At 45.5% G+C, this 21,259-nt stretch overlaps 1 protein-coding gene across 1 annotated transcript in view; it reads left to right on the forward strand.

Annotated features, from left to right (window-relative positions):
• LOC139225857 (coiled-coil domain-containing protein 154-like) overlaps nucleotides 1-21,259 on the forward strand; it is a 194,915-nt gene that overhangs the window by 130,056 nt on the left and 43,600 nt on the right. The window contains exon 11 of the mRNA XM_070856711.1: nucleotides 19,144-19,208. Within this exon, the coding sequence (XP_070712812.1) occupies nucleotides 19,144-19,208 (65 nt within the window). The remainder of the gene's footprint in view (nucleotides 1-19,143; nucleotides 19,209-21,259) is intronic.

Consider the following 21,259-nt stretch of genomic DNA (forward strand, 5'->3'; position numbering starts at 1 on the left):
AAGGCATGACACTAAGCTTACCTCCATTAACATGCATCAGAATTACATTTTAAGTAATGAGGGAGTGCATGATTAAAAATATTACTTACTCTCGCGACCGAAACTATGTCGTTCCATCTTTTTTGCCCCCCGATGGACCTGTGCCACTGAGGACACTGCCTCCGAGATCTCTCTCCAGATCCTCTGATATATGGCAGGGGCGGGTTTCCCACGCCCACCTCTGGTCAATTGACCCCATCTAGCCTCAACTTCATGAACTAGTGCCTCTTGGGCATCCAAGGTAAATCTCTTGGCCCTCCTCCTTTCCCCTACCTCTCTTTCCACCTCCTCCTTCTCTGCATTATTTTTATATTTAAAAAAAAATTCAAAATAGAAATTTAACAATTCTGCAATTTATATTTATATTTCGATATTCTTTCTCCAAGTCCTCTGTTCATTTCTTTTAAATCTCGTCGCCCTCTTTTCAACTCTCTCCCTCCCTCTCACTCACTGAATCACTGCAAATGGGCCTTCTGTGCATTCGTGGGCAACCCCTGATCCTGAATCACTGGAAAAATTAATCTCAGAGAAAAAAAAAATCGTGCATGCGCAGAAGGCCCGTTTCCACGGACTCCAGTCTTCCACGACTAAGAATAGCGCCACCACCGGACACATACCGCTACCGCCACTGCCGGCCAAATTTTAACAAAACTAGCGGGTTTCGTTCTTGGTGGTATTCCGGCAGTACCAAAAATGCGATCAGCGGTTACCGCCGGAATATCATCGAGAAATGGATGGTGCCGGTAATTCATGAATTTCCAGCTCCTAGTGTTTGTGGGAATCAACTAGTTCTTATTAAATTGCATCATGAGAACTGAAAAGATTCAATATCTCATGACTTATACTCGGGGATTCAAAACTTTTATTTTAAAATTTAATACTGATTTATTCAGTGCCTTAATGTAATATAAAACATTAATTTAAATGTAATGCAGAGAATAACATTTTGTAAAATTACTGTTGAATCTCAATAACTGATCATTTGTTTAGTTTCAGTTTTCTAAAATATAGTATGATTTATTTGTATTGTATGTATTGTATTGTACTGTACCTTAGAGAATTAAAGTAATGTATAGTGATTATAAGTAATATGTTCATTGAAGGATTTGAAATGACCCAAGTCAATTCTGTGTGATTTCAAAATGACTACTCACATTATGGATAAAGACCAAGTAAGAAACAGTGCCCTAGGAATGTGTTGGTGGCAGCTAAGCATCAATATGCCAGGGCCTTAAACCCATAACCTTCTGACTCCGAGGCAAGAGTGCTGCAAAGTGAACCATGGTTGAAGTATGAGATAATAGCTTTTATTGAAACATGGCTTAAAGTAGGACAGGAATGGCAGCTCAACATTCCTGGTTATAGGGTTTTCAGGTGTGATAGAGAAGGGGATAAAAAAGGAGGAGGGATCGCAATATTGGTTAAAGAAACAACAAAAAAGGGGCAATCACACTGCCAGGAGTGTACTATAGACCCCACCCACGCAAATAGTCAGAGGGAGATAGAAGTGCAAACATGTAGGCACATTTCTGAGACGTGCCAAAACAATAAGGCAGTAATAGTAGGGGATTTCAACTACCCTAATATTAATTGGGATAGAATCAGTGGAAAAGGCATAGAGGGTGTAGAATTCTTAAAATGCATTCAGGAGAACATTCTAGCTAGTATGTAGCAAAGCCAACAAGAGAAGGGAAGTTCTGGACTTCATTTTATGGAATGAAGCATCAGTGGGACAGCATTTTGATGCAGTGATTATAATTCAGTTAGATTTAGCATAGTTATGGAAAAGGCCAAAAATAGAATAGGGGAAAGGCCAATTTTACTAAGCTGAGATGTGATTTAGTTAAGAGCAGTAGGAGGCATTCAAGAAGGAGATAGCGAGGGGTCTGAGCAAATATGTTCCCACAAATAAAAAGGGTGGGCCTCCCAAATCTAGAGCCCCCTGGATGTCAAGGAACATACAGGAAAAAAAGGGAAGCTTTTGTCACATACTGAGAGCTCAAGACTGCAGAAAGCCTAGAGTATAGAAAGTACAGGGGTGAAATTTAAAAGGAAATTAGGAAAGCAAAGAGAGAGCATGAAAAAATATTGGCAAGTAAAATCAAGGAAACCCCAAAGATGTGACGATACCATGCATGACTTTTCTAGTGTTGCCACTCAGCCACAACCATGATTGTTCCCCCAGCCTGTGATGGCCAGCACATTTTCTTCTACAGGGGGGATGTGCTGGCGAGCGTGGCCCTGTCCAATTGTAGCCTCCTGTTGCAAGTTGTGTATGACCTCTGTAGTATCCTTACTCAATGGCACAAAACCCACATGAGGCACATTCTATGGACAAGGTCACTCTATGACCTGAACCTTTATTCACAGAACCAAGAAGTGATGACTCTGCGTAGGACCTCTCTTTATATACCTGGATGACCAGGTAAGGAGTGTCTCCCACAAGTTCAACCCCTGTGGTCAAGGTGTGCATTGCTTAAGTATATACAGTATTGCAGTGGTGTTACATAGAGGTTACATATATGACATCACCTCCGCCCCCCCCTCCCCCCAAAAGTCTTATTGGGATCATAGGTTAAGTCTTTCAGGTGGTCTACGCTCCCTCGTGGAGCGCTGCAGTTGGGGCTCTGGTTGTTGAGCCTTGGTATGCGTGTCTGTCACCTGTGGTGATTCCGGGCTGACCGCTGGGACTGTGCATGCTGCTGAATGTTCTTGTTGCTCGTTCACTGGCGGTGGTGTGAGCATTATCTCATGATCTTCCTCGGGTTCCTCAGTGTCCATGCTGAACCTTTTTTTTTTACTTGGTCCAGATGCTTACGGCATATCTGCCCATTGTTAAGTTTAACCACGATGACCCTGTTCCCCTGTTTGTCTATTACAGTACCCTCAAGCCATTGGGCCCCACGGCGTGATTGAGGACAAATACGGGGTCATTTATTTCTATACATCTTCCCCTTGAATTTCGGTCATGGTGCTCATTTTGGGACTGGCGCTTGCCCTCAACTATGTCGGTCAGGACTGAGTGAATGAGGGACAACCGAGTTTTGAGTGTTTGTTTCATAAGTAGCTCAGCGGGCGGGACCCCTGTGAGCGAGTGCGGTCGGGACCTATAGGCCAGCAGGAGGCGCGATAGGCAGCATTGAAGGGAGGGTTCTTGAATCCTGAGCATGCCTTGTTTAATGATTTGGACCGCACGTTCCGCCTGGCCATTGGAGGCCGGCTTGAACGGTGCTGTCCTGACATGGTTGATGCCATTACCCGATATGAACTCCCGGAATTCGAAGCTCGTGAAACATGGGCCATTATCTCTAACAAGGAAATCCGGCAAGCCGTGGGTTGCAAAGACCGCACGTAGACTCTCCACAGTAGTGGATGTCGTGCACAAATTCAAAATGATGCACTCGATCCATTTCGAGTACGCATCTACCACAATGAGAAACATTTTTCCCATGAACGGGCCCCCGTAGTCTACATGAATACATGACCATGGCCTGGTGGGCCAGGGCCACGGGCTGAGCAGGGCCTCACTGGGGGCATTACCCAGCTGGGCACACGTCGTGCACCTGTGAACACAGTGTTCCAGGTCTGAATCAATTCCCGTCCACTAAACATGTGACCGGGCAATGGCCTTCATCAGAACGATGTCAGGATGCTCACTGTGGAGTTCCCTGATGAATGCCTCTGGGGCATGACTACCCGGCTGCCCCAGAGTAGGCAGTCAGCTTGGATGGAGAGCTCATCCACCCACCTGTGAAACGGTCTGACCTCCTCAGGGCATGCTCCGTGTGCGGGCGCCCAATCCCCAGTCAGGACACATTTCTTAATCAGAGATAGGAGGGGATCTCTGTTTGTCCAGATTTTGATCTGGCAGGCTGTGATGGGGGAGCCTGCACTGTCAAAGGCATCAACGGCCATGACCATCTCAGCGCTTTGTTCAGCTGCCCCCTCGGTGGTGGCCAGTGGAAGCCTGCTGAGCGCGTAAACGCAATTTTCGGTGCCAGACCGGTGCCGGATGGAGTAGTCATAAGCAGCCGGCGTGAGAGCCCATCGCTGTATGCAGGCTGACGCATTGGCATTGACAGCCTTGCTGTCTGACAACAGGGATGTTAACGGCTTGTGGTCCATTTCTAATTCGAACCTCCTGCCAAAAAGGTACTAATGCATTTTTTTTACACCATAGACACATGCGAGTGCCTCCTTCTCGACCATCCCATATCCCCGTTCTGCTTGAGAGAGCGACCTGGAACCATAAGCCACAGGTTGTAGTTGGCCCTCAGCGTTACTCTGCTGCAACACGCACCCAACCCCATAGGACAATGCATCACATGTCAGAACCAATTTCTTACAGGGGTCGTACAGGGTCAATAACTTATTGAACAAAGTAGGTTCCGTGCCCGATTGAAAGCCCGTTCTTGACAGTCCCCCCAAAACCAATCACAACCCTTACACAGGAGCATATGAAGCGGCTCCAACAACGTGCTTAAGTTCAGCAGAAAGTTCCCGAAATAGTTCAAGAGTTCCAGAAATGAACGCAACTCCGATGTGTTGCCGGGCCTGGGCGCCGTCGAATCACCTCTGTTTTGGATTCGGTGGGCCGGATCCCATCTGCAGCAACCCTCCTGCCCAGAAACTCAACCTCAGGAGCCAAAAACACACATTTAGACTTCTTGAGTCGCAGGCCTAACCGATCCAGTCGGCGTAGCACCTCCTCCAGGTTGTGGAGGTGTTCCTCGGTGTCACGACCCGGTGATGAGGATGTCGTCCTGAAATACGATTGTTCCGGGACTGGATTTGAGCAGGTTTTCCGTGTTTCTTTGAAAAATCGCGGCTGCTAATTGAATGCCAAACGGGCACCTGTTGTAAACGAACAGTCCCTTGTGTGTGGTGATGGTGGTCAGTAGTTTAGATTCGTCGGCCAGTTCTTGGGTCATGTAGGCTGAAGTGAGATCCAACTTGGCAAACAGCTTGCCGCCTGCCAGCGTGGTGAAAAGATCCTCCGCTCTCGGGAGCGAGTATTAGTCATGTAGCGACACCCGATTGATAATGGCCTTGCAGTCGCCACAGATCCTGACGGAACCATCCGCTTTTAGGATGGGAACGATAGGGTTCGCCCAGTCGCTGAATTCAACAGGCGAGATGATGCCCTCTCTCAGCAACTAGTCCAACTCGCTCTCAATTTTCTCCCGCATCACAAAAGGCACCGCTCTGGCTTTGTGGTGCACTGGTCTGGCGTCTGGGGTGATGTGTATCACTACTTTGGTACCTTTGAACGTCCCGACGCCAGGTTGGAATAGTGACTCAAATTGTTGTAGGACTTGTGAGCACGAATTTCTCTCCACAGATGACATTGCGTGCACATCCCCCCCCCCCCCCATTTCCAGTTCATCTCAGTTAACCAGCTCCTCCCCAACAGTGCGGGACCATTGCCTGGGACAATCCAGAGTGGCAGCTGGTTCACTGATCCATTGTGTGTGACCGCCAACATTGCACTGCCTAGTACTGGAATGATTTCTTTGGTATACGTTCGTAGTTGTGTCTCAATACGTTCTAGTTTGGGTCTACTGGCTTTGAGTGGCCACAGCTTTTCGAATTGTTGAACGCTCATGAGTGACTGGCTGGCCCCCATGTCCAGCTCCATGCGTACAGGGATGCCGTTTAATAAAACGTACATCATCATTGGTGGCGTTTTGGTATATGAGCTGTGAATGTTTGCCACATGAACCCGCTGAACTTCAGCGTCCATTGATTTGCCCCAAGAGTCATCCTGCCTCACAGACCCATCTTCTGGTCCATCCGCCTCGTAAATTAGCCTGGTTACAGGCTTTCTGCACATTCGAGCTAAATGGCCACTGAGGTTGCAATTTCTGCAGACAAATTGTTGAAACCTGCAAGTCCTGGCAGAGTGTTTGTCCCCACACCTCCAGCATGAGCTGAGATTCCCATTGTTGTGAACAAAGGAGCTATAACCCGGCATTCCTCGCTGACTGTCCCTTTGACTGCCCTTGAGTACCCTGTTAGTGGGTGTCAATGGCCCCATCCCGGACCGCATTGTCCACTGTGATGGCGTAAATGTCCGTTCAGCCTGCCATTGTCTCTGTTGAAAACTTACTCTGGGGTCTATTGCTGCCTGGGATGTATCGAACTGCCCTTGCCTGCCTGCGGGGCTCTGAGTTGCGTTCATGATATTGACTCTCTGATCCCCTGCCGCGTTGGAGGTAGAATTGCGCGCGTATATTATTTTGGTTTCCTCCTCCCCCGCTATGAAAGTCTGAGCCATCAACGCCGCCGCTTCCAAAGTCAAGTTCTTGGTCTCAATTAACTTTCGGAAAATCCCCGCATGACCGATGCCCTCAATAAAGAAGTCCCTTAACATCTCCCCCCTGCAGGCGTCTCTGAACTTACAGAGGCTGGCTAAACGCCGGAGGTCCGCAATGAAGTCCGGTATGCTCTGTCCTTCACGACGTCGGTGGGTATAGAATCTGTGTCGGGCCTTGTGTATGCTGCTCGCCGGTTTGAGGTGCTCACCGATTAGTTTGCTGAGCTCTTCAAAGGTTTTGTCTGCCGGCTTTTCGGGTGCTAGTAAGTCCTTCATGAGCACGTACGTCTTAGGTCTGCAGCTGGTCAGCAGATGGGCCCTTCGCTTGTCGGCTGCTGCATTTCCCAGCCATTCATTCGTGACAAAGCTTTGCTGGAGCCTCTCAATGAAATCGTCCCAGTCCTCACCAACACAGTACCGTTCCTCTGTGCTACTGGTGGTCATTCCCGTGGGTCGTTGATTCCCGTTTCTCGTCGCCAATATAATATCCTTACTCAATGGCACAAAGCCCACACGAGGCACATTCTATGGACAAGGTCACTCTATGACCTGAACCTTTATTCACAGGACCAAGAAGTGATGACCCTGCGTGGGACCTCCCTTTATATACCTGGATGACCAGGTAAGGAGTGTCTCCCACAAGTTCACCCCCTGTGTTCAAGGTGTGCATTGCTTAAGTATATACAGTATTGCAGTGGTGTTACATACATGACAACCTCCTTCTGCAAGAAATACGGGAGTGTGTTAATATCCTTGTGAGGTGTTTACAGAATGTGTCTGTCATAGAATAGTTCATAGGTTGTGTGTAAGATGGGAGGCATGGGGAATTAGAATTGCAATAGTGGTGAGTGTGTGTGAATGAGGAGAAGGAGGTGGAATGAACTATGGTGCAGTGAATGTAGGAGAGTGAAGGGAAGCAGTGGAAAGGCTTATTGCGAGTAGTGAGGCTGAAGATGTAAGCAGAAAGTAATGTTCTTACCTTGAGAACTCAGACAGATCATTGAACTTCTTTTGTCATTGTAACAATGTCCCGTGGGGCTAAACCTCTTGCATTGATCTTCAATGCAACCTCTTCCCACTGGCAGTGGAGCTGTTGCGTGAAGGGCTTTCTGTCCCCTGGAGGGAACAGGATTTCCTGTACAAGGGCCTCCAATGCAGCATCGGATAACCATATTTTTGAGTCTAGGAAGTTTCTCTGCTGTCTGCAACTAGAGTGCACATCCCCTTTAAGAGATGTTGGCTACCTTTAAATGGCTTCAGAAACACCCGATTTTCACCCCACCCCAAACAGGTACGCACCCCAGTCAGTAGCGCTGGCTATATGCCTGAATCATTTTAATGAAGTCCTAGCACAAATGTTACATGCTGCCTGGAACGACATGAAGAGGTACAGTGCATTCCCCGCCCCCCTGCATGCATGATTTTGATAAACAATTGAATTTCTAAGCCAGTGTCTAGAAATCAGATAATATTAAACAAATCCATTACTATAGACACGGAACAACTGATTTAGCACATGGGAATCTTAACAAAAAAACACAGAAGAGATTGATTATTTAGATCAGAATGACCTCTTTCATCACATATAATAATTGTATTTTATTCTACAATTTACATTTTTACAAATCAAGCAGCCTTTGTATGTTAAAGTTATAGAAAAAATGAAATTGTTCTAAGTTAAGAGCAAAGAGCGTAAAATAAAAAGGTATGAATCAGTGTAGGTTTGAAGGAGCCTACAATTATCATAAAACAAAACTTCTATTTAGAGCAGTCTAATTTTAACTGTATACTATCACTACCATTGTACTCCTATAATGACGCAATGTGCTAATATTGATCTAGTCATTTTGCAACAACAGGCAGTTATTACTAATGTACAATTAGCACTGTACACATCAATTAAATGATCCTATCCTTCATTTAGATAATATATATATATTTTAAAAAAATCACACAATGGGGCAGATTTTCATCTTCACCACCTGTAATCGAGCCCGAGTTACTTGTCCATTGTTTATAGATCCAGCCAATTTCCCTACTGTGGGATTCCACATGAATAAGTGACCCATTAAAATGGAAAGCTGGAATATTTCTGATGTACAGCCATGGCTCAGTGATAGCAATCTTGCCTCTGAGTCAGAAGGTTGTGTTGCTTTAAGTTTCACTGCAGGGACTTGAGCACATAGTCTAGGCTGATACTTGTGCAGTACCGAGGGAGTTTTCAGGTAAGATGATAAACCGAGGCCACATCTGCCCTTCTTATTTCGAAGTAAATGACATCAATAGTGGGGAAAATGTTGGAATCAATTATTAAGGATGCATTTGGAAAGCAGTGACAGGATCGGTCCAAGTCAGCATGGATTTATGAAAGGGAAATCATGCTTGACAAATCTTCTGGAATTTTTTGAGGATGTAACTAGTAGAGTGGACAAGGGAGAACCAGTGGATGTGGTGTAGTTGGACTTTCAAAAGGCTTTTGACAAGGTCCCACACAAGAGATTAGTGTGCAAAATCAAAGCACATGGTATTGGGGGTAATATACTGATGTGGATAGAGAACTGGTTGGCAGACAGGAAGCAGAGAGTCAGGATAAACATGTCCTTTTCAGAATGGCAGGCAGTGACTAGTGGGGTGCTGCAGGGCTCAGTGCTGGGACATCAGCTCTTTACAATATGCATCAATGATTTGGATGAAGGAATTGAGTGTAATATCTCCAAGTTTGCAAATGACACTAAACTGGGTGGCGGTGTGAGTTGTGAGGGAGATGCTAAGAGGCTGCAGGGTGACTTGGGCAGGTTAGGTGAGTGGGCAAATGCATGGCAGATGCAGTATAATGTGGATAAATGTGAGGTTATCCACTTTGAGGGCAAAAATTCGAAGACAGAATATTATCTGAATAGTGGTGGATTAGGAAAAGGTGAGGTGCAACGAGACCTGGGTGACATGGTTATCAGTCATTGAAAGTTGGCAAGCAGGTACAGCAGGCGGTGAAGAAGGCAAATGGTATGTTGGCCTTCATAGTTAGGGGATTTGAGTATCGGAGCAGGGAGGTCTTACTGCAGTTGTATAGGGCCTTGGTGAGGCCTCACCTGGAATATTGTGTTCAATTTTGGTCTCCTAATCTGAGGAAGGACATTCTTGCTATTGAGGGAGTGCGGCGAAGGTTCACCAGACTGATTCCCGGGATGGCTGGACTGACATATAAGGAGGGACTGGATCAACTGGGCCTTTATACATTGGAGTTTAGAAGGATGAGCGGGGATCTCATAGAAACAAACAAGATTCTGACGGGACGGGACAGGTTAGATGAGGGTAGATTGTTCCCGATGTTGGGGAACACAGTCTTAGGATAAGGGGTAGACCATTTAGGACTGAGATGAGGAGAAACTTCTTCACTCAGAGAGTTGTTAACCTGTGGAATTCCCTGCCACAGAGAGTTGTTGATGCCAGTTCATTGGATATATTCAAGAGGGCGTTAGATATGGCCCTTATGGCTAAGGGGATCAAGGGATATGGAGAGAAAGCAGGAAAGAGGTACTGAGGGAATGATCAGCCATGATCTTATTGAATGGTGGTGCAGGCTCGAAGGGCCGAATGGCCTACTCCTGCACCTATTTTCTATGTTTCTATGTTTCCATGTAAAAGATCCCATAGCACTATTTCGAAGAAGAGCAAGGGCATTCTCCCAAGTGTTCTGAGTAATATTTATTCCTCAACCAGATTTTCTGGCCATTACTCATTTTGGGACCTTGCTGTGCCACAAATTGGCTGCTGCGTTTCTTACAGTCACTACACTTCAACATTACAACAGTCACAATGCTTCAAAATTATTTAATTGGCTGTAAAGCACTTTGAGACATCCTGAGATCGTGAAAGGCAAAATATAAATTCAAGTTCTTTCATCCCTTTTTCTTTGCTGCTGCCTTTGACTTTCTAAGGAAGTGGTTCTAGACCTTTTCATTTTGAAAATATTTAAGCATAATGTTCATAATTAAATTTGAGTGTACAAATAAAAGTTGTTCCTAGTCTTTGCCTTGATTGTGAGGGAATACTTGGATGTTATCACAGAATCATAGAGCACAGAAGGAGGCCATTCAGCCCATTGTACCTGTGCTGGCTCTTTGAAAGAGCTATCCAATTAGTCCCACTCCTCTGCTTTTTCCCTATAGCCCTGTAAATTTTTCCTTTTCAAGTGTATATATCAAGGACATAAGTAAGACAAAAAGGCCACAATAACGTTGAAAAAAAGCTGCTTTTGAAGGGATGTGAATGGAACTAGGGAAAATAAAATGGAAAATATTAGCAAATGAAGAGAGAAACAGCAGTGGGAAATATTTAAAATGGTGACCAACAGAGTCCAGGAGAAATATATTCTGCTAAAATTTAAGAATAAACTAGCCAATAATGTAACTCCATGGATGAACAAAGACCAAAAGGGGAATATTAACCTAAAAAAGGTGGGTTTGGAGCATGGGGGCAGTTAAATTGTTAAAAATGGGATTCCCGACCTGATCCCGCCCACTTCCAGTTTTAATAGAGGTGTGACCATCACGCTCCCAGGACATGGGATCTCATTTTAAATATTATGAAGCTGGAAGCCTCTTTCTTTAACCTTCATTTTGTTTCGAACTGCATGTGGTCGTGTATTACACAATTCGTGAAAAACTGCAGTTACAGCAAGATGGGGGACTGCTGGATTTAGGAATTAAATGTCTTTATATCTACCTCCTGGATCTAGGGTCCCTACCTAACCCACCCCACTTCCATGATCAGAGACCCCCTCACAAGGCCTCCAATTATCCCCCCAGGCCTCCCCCTGCCCACCAATGAAGCTGAGGCCGGTCGCGATCCTCCGGTGACTGGCCATGATCTTCTCTTCACCCATCCGATCATCCGGCCCCAATCCTCTCTCACCACCTTGCCCTCCCATCCTTTTAACGGCATGGCCCGATCCCTGGCTGACAGCCCTTCCCCTTCCCCCGCAACCCCCCCCCCCCCCAATCCTTTTAGTGGCCTTGCCATCCCTCTCAATCTGGCTGGCTGTGGCTGGGAATCCAAGACCCCCCACAACCCACCTTCCTCCTTAAAATCCAGCCCATAAGGTCAAAATTGAAACTAAAGATAAAGGCGTACACGAAGTACATTGACAACCAAGGCGAGTATGACAAAAGAGAATATGAAGAGGTTAAAAAAAAAGTTTTAAAAAAAGGATTTGATAATGATCAGGAGATCCAAGAGCTAATAGATCGCAAGCACAGGGCATTTTTGAGCCTTAAACAACGACCCAACTCGGAAGCAGCAAAGCAGCATTACAGACGGCTCAAGGCTGAGGTCCAACAAAAAACCCGGGACCTAAAGAACAGGTGGTGAATGGAGAAAGCACAAGAGATATAGCAGCTGGCTAACATCCATGATGTGCAAGGATTCTTCATCGCAGTCAAGGCCACCTACGGTCCAAACACCCAAGGCCCCACCCCACTGCTGGCCAAGAACGGGGAAACACTCATCAAGGACACTGAGGCAGTCAGGGCCCGCTGGAAGGATAGGGATAGGGCACTAAGGGATGTACAAGATAAAATTGCAGGTAATAACAGTGAAATGGCAGAAATATTGAGCAATTACTTTACCTCATTATTTATCAGGGAGACTAACAAAGTGAACATGACATTAGAAGAAGAGATTAAAATAGAGATAAAGATATTTAAGATAAAAAGGGGAGATAATTAATAAACTAATCTGACTTAGAGAGGATAAATCCCTGGGATTGGGTGGATTGCACCTGTGCATATTAAAAGATGCTAGGGAAGAGATAGCAGAGACATTATTACATATATTCACTTGAAAAGGGAATAGTGTCAGAGGACTGGCAGACAGCTAATGTTATACCTTTATTTCAAAAGGGAGATAGAACAAGTCCAAGGAACTATAGACCAGTTAGCTTAACATTGGTGGCAGGAAAAATAATGCAAATTTTACTGAAAAATGCAAAAGAAAAACATCTGGAAACCAAAAACATAATAAACAATAGTCAGCACGGATTTCAAAAGGGGAGGTCATGCTTGACCAACTTTACTGAATTGTTTGAAGAAGTAACAGAAAGGGTAGACAAGGGTAATGCAGTAAATGTAATATATTTGGATATTCAATAGGCCTTTGATAAGGTACCGCATGATAGACTCATGACTAAGATCAGAGCATATAGAGTCAGGGGACAAGAAGCAGAATGGATAGCAATCTGACTGCAGAATAGAAAATAGAGAGTAAGAGTTAAGGGTAGCTACTCAGACTGACAAAAGGTGGGAAGAGATGTTCTCCAAGGAGTGGTGCTGGGACCATAGTTATTCACATTTACATAAATGATTTGGACTCTGGAGTCAGAAATACAATTTCAAAATTTGCGGATGACACCAAATTGGGCCAGGGGGTGGGGGTGTATAGTTAATACTGAGGAAGTCTGTGACAAAATGCAAGAAGACATTAATAAACTTGCAGAATGGGCGTGCAGTTGGCTAATGAATGTCAATAATATAGCTACATTTTGGTAGGAAGATTACGAAGGACACACTGCTTCGATAATAACGGGTCAAAATTCGGTTGCTAACACCTCCTGATAACGCCGGTGTTAAGTGGGCATAAGCTGGTTTAGACTGGAGCTGGGTGCCGTTGATGTCTGCGGCAAAATTCTGTAGCCATTTTTTAAGGGCATTAAAACGTAACCTAACCCCATGGAAATCATGACGTCAGTACGCGTGCAACGCCTCCTTGGCGCCCTTCTCGCCACATTCACTTTTGCTACCTCACTTAATGGCTGACGTCAATGATGCCAGAAAAAGTTGGACTGCACAAGGTGGAGAAACAAATCCAGCACGTTATTTAAAGGGAGTTGCAGCCGAGGCTCAGAGATCTCGGTCAGTGCTGCGTTTGATGCTTGCACAGAGAGTACGGTGTTGGCACCATACTGCTGTTGACTTGTCAGATTGAGTATTAGTATGTCGGACACATTGTTGGGTTCCATATTGGAGAAATTTGAAATTTGCACTTCACTGTGACCTCTGCAAAGTTATGGGGGCAGTGATCGCACACCACGTCTTCCCGCGGCGATGACTTGAAAGGCATCGGCTGCAGAGACAGCTTAGGGCAAATGTGGATCCTCCCCAAGGGAGACACCCCAGACGGCACGAGGCCGTACAGATGCAGGGTTTAAAGTGTGCATTACTCTTATCTTGAGATGTCCGAGGAGCACTGTTTAAGAAGGCTGAGGTTCTACAAGGAGGTGGTCATGGAGCTTTGCAACCTTCTGCAGAAATACATGGCAGCTGACATCTGAAAATGACAGTAGCACTCAACTTCTATACTACCGGCTCCTTCCAGTCTCCTCGAGGAGATATATGCAACATCTCACAGTTTGCAGTACATTGCTGCATTCGCCAGGTGACCGAAGCTCTCTACAGCAAATTAATGGATTACATCAAGTTCAGCATGTCCAGGGAAGACCAGGATGAGCGGACTCGTGGCTTTGCCAGGATTGTGGGCTTCTCCAGGGTTCAGGGAGCCATTGATTGTAAGCATGTGGCATAGAGGGCTCCACCTCTCAATGGAGAGGTATTTCAGAATCCTCAACGTACAGCTGTTCTGCGATCACAGGCAGATGATCCTCGCTGTCAATGCCTGATATCCTGGCAGCTGCCACGTCGCCTTCATCCTGTGGGAGAGCACTGTGCCACGACTTTTCCAGCCTCCTGACGTGCCGAATGGCCCAGCTTGTACACCTGGGCATCAATTAAACACATCGCTACCCACCCTGCAGCCTTCCATCTTTAATAATCACTGCATAATCAGGTGAACAATCAAAACTTGCCTTATTGCAAACATAAATCATGTGCAAGACAACAACTTCATCCCCAACACATCAACATACCCACAAAACCCCTTCAAACATTTTCAGAGACATCCAAGTGCAACTATTGACATCAGTTCATTTTCTAACAAGGTAGCCATCTCTGGCGACTACCAAACAATTGTTTCATCATTCATTCAAGTGCAAAAACTTACACGAGCTCATATTGGAACAAGCTACCCATCTCTGTTGACTATCAAGCAAGTGTTTGATGGATCATACAAGTGCAACTAGTTATAAAAGCTCATATCTTAACAATGTCAGCATATGTGGCCGCCTTCCCACAGATTTTTACTTTGTCTTGAAGAGTGCTTTCCCGTGCCTACTGCTCTTCCTCAATGGGGTCTCAGGGCCTTCAGCAAGGCTGGTAGTCGGTTGCTGACTTGGAGCCGCAGCCACACATGATGACCTAGCAGGACGTTTCCAACCAGCTCGGGCCCTGGAAGACCCGGCTTCGGACTGCATAACTTCAGCATGGGCGGCAGCACTCTGTTGTGGATGGGTTGCAGAGATCGGCAACTGTGAAGGTGGAATGATGTTGTGCTGAGAAACAACATCACGTTCCAACTGGCCCAACAGGCTGCTATTCCTCTGGAGCAGAGCATCATCATCTGCATCTATCTGGGTGAGGTCAGATTGCTGCCCTGGTTCAGCAAGGTTAGGTCCCCGTTGAACTGATGGGGCCCCAGACAGGATGGCAGTAGTCAGTGTGTCTTATCAATCTAATTGTCTCTGCATCAAAAGTGACTGCGACTGCAGCACACCAGAGAGCTGACTCAGAACACCACGCACTGAAGACATTTGAGTATTTAGGCCTATAATAGCATCAGCAGCCTGATGCTCAATGGCCATTACAACGTCAGCCATAGCCCGTGCCACCATGTCTGGGACCCCAGGGTCACTGTTTGCATCCAGCATTCATTGGTATCTACCAAGGATGGGCTCGATGGGTTGCCGAGAGGTATGAGCAACAGTTGAGGCGGACTCCTCCATCCTCATAGCTAGTGCATCAAGACTCTGTGGCACCCTTGCTATTGCACCCAGCAGATCACTGTGCAACTGCAGGGATTGTCTTGCGATAACCTCTAGATTGGGTTCATCGTCAGAGTGCTGCTAAGCATCACTCAGGTGCGCACTCACCCTCTGGGGAGATGGACCCCGGTCTTCCCCTCCCCTGTGACATTGCTGGAGGCCACTGGGTCCCAGAGCATCATCTACCTTCTTCTCCTCCGACCACCCTTTCGTCAACAGCACTGCTGGCCCTGCTCTCAGACCATGTACCCTCCTGCGAGATCGAACAAGGTGTTTCCGCTTGCTCCTCCTCATCGACCTCGCCACCATCTGCACCCATGGAAGGCGCCCGAGAAGGCCCCGGTGGATCTGGTTGATCATCCGAAAGCACAAACACAGAAGAGCGGTTACCTACAGGGGAAGGGGCCAGGAGTGTTGAAAAACATTCGTGAATGCCAGTCTCATCGAAAGAGCTGCACGATAATGGTGTGAGGGCCAAGTGTCCTGCAGTTTTCTGCAAAGGAACTCAACATACCGTCACTGTCCCAAGGGGGGTCGGCTGCACCCACCGCCATCGCACCAACATGAACGCCAATCATGGTAGCTATCAGTTCCTCCAATGGAGTGAGTACTTGGAGGTCTGACTTCCCTCCACCTGTCCGTATTTGCTCCCACCGGTTGTGTGCGAGCTTCGACTGTAACATTAAAGAAAAAGTTGGAGTTAGAGGCCTTCTATCAGTGTGTCCCAAGTGCCTTACATACTTAGTACATGCTACTCTGAGAGGCTTCACAGCTCGATATTTAGTCCATTTAACTCTTGACAGTCTTCACCGCTCAATGTAACTACCATTCGCGGTGTGGACTTGCTGTGGCAATGCTTGAATTAGGTGGCCAGGATCTAACAGTAAAGGGGAGGCTACCATCTTCGACACGCATATGAAGACTGAGGAGTTAACAACATGAGGGGTCGGTCTGCAGAGCCGAGTAGCAAGCTTAACAGCGCATGCAGGCCCTTGTAGTGGGTGATGCTGCAAATAGGAACCTTGACTGTGGCCTCACCCATGTAGAGCATGGATTCCGAGACACTATATTTAGAGGGTGCACATTGAGGTCAGAGCATAGCATGTTGAAGTTTGAAATGAAAGGTACTCGCCCTCACCATCCGCGTCCAGTCATTCCACTTTTTTCTGCATTGCATTGCTGTCCTTGTCACCGTGTCACTCGCAGACACTTGTTCTGCTATTTCCCTCCAGATCCTTCGGTATGCCTGGGGGTTGGGGTCTCTTCCCAGCCTCTGACCTCGCCACCTGCCAACGCTTCTCCAGGGCAGCAAGGAGTGCATCCACTGCGGCATCCGAGAACCGATGGGCACGCTGACGAGCTGCTGCTGCTGGATCTGCCATGCTCACCTTCTGAGTGCGTGCGTAGGAAGCGAATATACCCACGAGGCAGTGAGGCCCCCAATCAATACCTCAATGGAATCCAGGTGGCGCCACTATGTCTGTGGCGCAGCTCCAAGTACTGCCCAATGCCCGGATGTTGAGCCCACGCTTAACAGTCCACTTAGCGCTACGTAGCCGCCTCCAGGTAAGTGTGCAAAACCATGATTTTACGTTGCTATCCACTCTTTAGATGGCAAAACTGAATTTCACATTTGGGGTCCGCGCCTAATGCATGCTGTTAAAAATTTCTCTCAGCCGGTGACACTGCCTCAAAAATGGCAGTAATGAATTTCAACCCCTAAAAGTTTAAAAGGGGTAGAGGAGCAAAGGAATCTAGGGGTACAGATACACAAATCACTAAAAGTAGTGATGCAGGATAATAAGGCCATTAAAAAAGCAAACTAAGCACTGGAGTTCAATTCTAGTGGGATAAAACAGAAAAGCAGAGAAGTTATATTAAACATGCATCAAACCTTGGTTAGACCACATTTGGAGTACCATGCATAGTTGTGGTCTCCATATTACAAAAAGGATATAGAGATGCTGGGGAAGGTGCAAAAAAGATTCACAAGGATGATATCAGAACTGAGAGGGTATAATTAGCTGGAAAGGCTGAATAGGCTGGGGTTCTTTTCTCTAGATAGGAGAAGACTGAGGAATGATCTAATAAAGGTCTTTAAAATTATGAAGGTAGATGTAGAGAAAATGTTTCACTTGTGGAGGAGACCACAAGTCTGCGTAAAAAGTATTTCTCCTCATCGCTCCTCTTTTTGCCAGTTATCTTAAATTTGTGTCCTTTGTTTACTGGCAGTGTTCCCCCAAGCTGTGCAGCTGCGCACCGATCGCAAGGTCCCACACAGGCTGCTGAAGGGCCCATGTAGGGAAAAAAAATTAGAGGGAACGTTGGTTACCGGCCCTCCTACCAGTGGAAACTGTTCTTATTTACTCTATGTTAGATATTGTATTCAGTGTTGACAATGGGTTGGTAGATAGTGAATCATACCCTGGCTATGCAAAAAAGGAATGAGATATGAGATATGAATTATAAGGGAACATTTCCCTGGATCTGTTCCCAGGCACACTAGATTGTCTGGGCATTGTGAATACTGGAAAATTAGACGGACGGAGCACATACCATTACAGGTATGGTTCAATTTGCCTTCCATTAATTACATGAATGAAAATTGAACAGGTTCTTTTACAGATAAGCTGTAAAATTTTCCAATATTTGTTGTACCTAGGATCTAGTGCGCCTGAATACTGACATAGGAAAATCTCTCACATAAGATCACAAAATGATTATGAATGACGAAGGTCATTTGATCCATCTTCGTTCATGCATCCAAAATTATCCTAAAGTTCCCACGATTGCAGCATCCAATTGATTTCTAAATTATTCCAGGATTTTCATTTCTCATTATTCTATACAGAAGTCCACGCCCTGTGTTTATCAGTCTTTGTGCAAATAACTTCCGAATACCTGTTCTCATTTTGCCTTTTACTGGTTTGAACTTGTTCTACTTTTGCAATTTAATTTAAAGTAATTTTCCAGATTTACCGTTTCCATATAATTTACTGCTTTTATATACCTCTACAAGGTCAACTCTCAGATGTGTCCTTTCAAGTCTGAAAAGTTTGTCTTTCCTTCGAACTCAGATGTCTAGCACTTGTGGCTTTTCTTTGAACTGCTTCCAGTACTTAAATATGAGCTTTCTAAAGAATATCAAGGCCCGTGATCTTAATGGCAAGCCACCCAGCTGGATACAGTGGTTGTTTAATTTGGACTATGATTAGAGAACGTGTATAGAAAACCAAAACACCTCAACAAAACTTGAGATGATTGGATTTTTTTTCTCCAGAGTAGATGTAATGAATAGAAACTTAGCAAAAACTGTTCGATAATAAATAATTCCTTTTCTAAAAAAAGAACTGGATTAATTTCTGTTTATGAATGGAATTGGTAAGAACAAAGATGGCTATAGATACTCATTGGAACTAGCTTGTTCGGGTGAAGGTCTTTTCTGTTTTTAGTCTTCACTCATAATTGGGTAAGAGAAACATTTTGAATTTTAGCAGTCAAAGTAAAAGAGAGTCTAGTAAGTGGTTATCCATTGAATGTTGAATGTTTACTATTACGGTGTGGTTTCTTTCCTGTGAATCCCTCTTCCTAGCTTCTGGAAATATGGAAAGATGGATAGAGAATAATCCTTGACCTCTTTCACATACCTCCAAGTTGCGAGTTGCAGGCTGTAATCGATAGAGGACCAAATTGTCTGGCTACCTTCCAGATAAATACTTAAAGAAGAGGAATAAAAATATTAGTGAGAAAGTTGATTGAAAAGGGCATCCAAGGTTATTTACAAGTTGATTTAGAAGAAAACTAAAACATGCCTTGATCAATGAGGACTAAACCTTTTCAATACAATTTTGCCCAATAGGCTGCAACAATACAACAAAAAAATGCTGAGTCAAATGCTAAGATGAAAAAAGAATTCCACGACAGGTAACCAGACTAGATTTGTATTGATAATCTTGTAAAATGGGATTTTAAAAATCTGTATATCTCAATAAATGTTATAAACTTCTGCTTCAAGTTATTAACTAGAGAGAAAGAGAGAACAAACATAAAACTATGGCTATCATTTAAACACACAAGATTTCAAGGTTAAAATGCAAGTTGTCAGCAGCAGCCACTATTAATGTAATTCAGTTGTATAGTACTACATAGTACACCCAGAAACAGGCCAATCGGCCAACGAGTCCATGCCAGTGTTTATGCTTCATACCCACCTTCATCTAACCCCATCAATATATCCTTCTACAACTGCAGATGCTGGAAATCTGAAACAAAAGCAGAAAATGCTGGAAATACTCAGCAGGTTGTCAAGCAGCATCTGTGGAGAGAGAAACAGAGTTAATGTTTCAGGTCAATGACCTGTCATGTATTCCACTGTCATTGTAACCCATGTATAAACTGACCTAAGTTGTACACCGTGAGAACATTGACCACTAGGTGGTGAACTTGTGGGAGACACTCCTAACCTGGACTTTCAGGTATAAAAGGGGAAGCTCCACCCACCTTCATCACTTCAGTGCTGGTGAATAAAGGTTACTGGTTACAGAGTGACCTTCTCTCAAGTATGGGCCTCGTGTGCATTTATACTGTATAGTAAGGACATATCATTGGCGACGAGAAACTGGGATTTAAACCACGTGAGTATGGCCACTAGCAGCACAGACGAGAGGTACTGTGTTGGTGATGATTGGGATGATTTTATTGAGACTACAGCAAAGTTTCGTCACTAAGGAATGGTTGGGACAGGATTTGGCTGACAAATGCATGGCTGATCTCCTGACGGGTTTGTGGATCTAGGATGTACTCCCTGATGAAGGAACTTCTAGCGCCAGAGAAGACGGCGGACAAGACTTTTGAAGAGCTCAGTAAGTTGATCGTGGAACACTTTAAACCGGCGAGCAGCATGCACATGGCGAGACACCGGTTTTACACGCACCGGCGGTGAGAAGGGCAAAGCATTCCAGACTTCGTGGCAGACCTCCGGCAACTGGCGAGCCTATGTAAGTTCCCAGATGCATGCAGAGCGGAGATGCTGCGAGACTTTTTTATTGAGGGCATTGGGCACGCTGGGGTTTTCAGGAAACTGATTGAGACCAAAGACTTGACCCTGGAAACGGCGGCTTTGATGGCCCAGACATTTATCTCAGGGGAGGAAGAGACCAGAATGATGATTGACAAAAATCTTGGTTTAAATGCAGCAAATGAACAGGGAGTCAACATTGTTAATGCGGCACACAGTTCTCCAGGCAGACAGGGGTAATCGGACATGCCCGAGCATGTGGTCAAACCCAGAGGAGGAATTCAACAGAGACAATGGCTAGCTGAACGGCGATTCATGCCATCACAAGGGACAATGCGGCCAGTAATGGGGCCATCAACATCTGTCAATGGTGCGCTTAAGGACAGTTACAGAGACGATCGACTGGTAATGTGCCTTTTGTTTCCAACAACGGCTCATGTTGGAGGTGTGGAGGTAAACACCCAGCCGCTTATCACTCCTCCTGTTGGCCAATAGATCCCGACCACACTCACTCACAGGGGTTCCACCCGCAGAGCTGCTAATGAAAAGGACGCTCAAAACCAGTTTATCCCTTATACTCCCCACCATGAAAGAAATTGTTGAGAGCAGGCGCCAGTCACAATGTGACTACCATGATGGGAATGCGAGGGCGCGATGTATTGATGTCAATGACCCTGTCTTTGTCCTCAACTACGCTGCAGGACCCAAATGGCTCGCAGGCACTGTGATTGCCAAAGAGGGGAATAGGATTCTGGTAGTTAAACTTACCAATGGACAAATCTGCCACAAACATCTGGATCAAACAAAAAGGAGGTTCAGCAACCCCATAGAAGAAGCAGAGGAAAAACACGATGTAGAGTTCACTCCACCACAGGTGATCGAACACCGGAACCAAGTGGAGGAGAGCCCAGTCACTGTGGGCAGTCCGGACAGGCCTGAGGCACCGCAAACAGCAGAC

This window comes from Pristiophorus japonicus, chromosome 15 (assembly GCF_044704955.1).
Source record: "Pristiophorus japonicus isolate sPriJap1 chromosome 15, sPriJap1.hap1, whole genome shotgun sequence".
In the NCBI taxonomy this organism is placed as follows: domain Eukaryota; kingdom Metazoa; phylum Chordata; class Chondrichthyes; family Pristiophoridae; genus Pristiophorus; species Pristiophorus japonicus.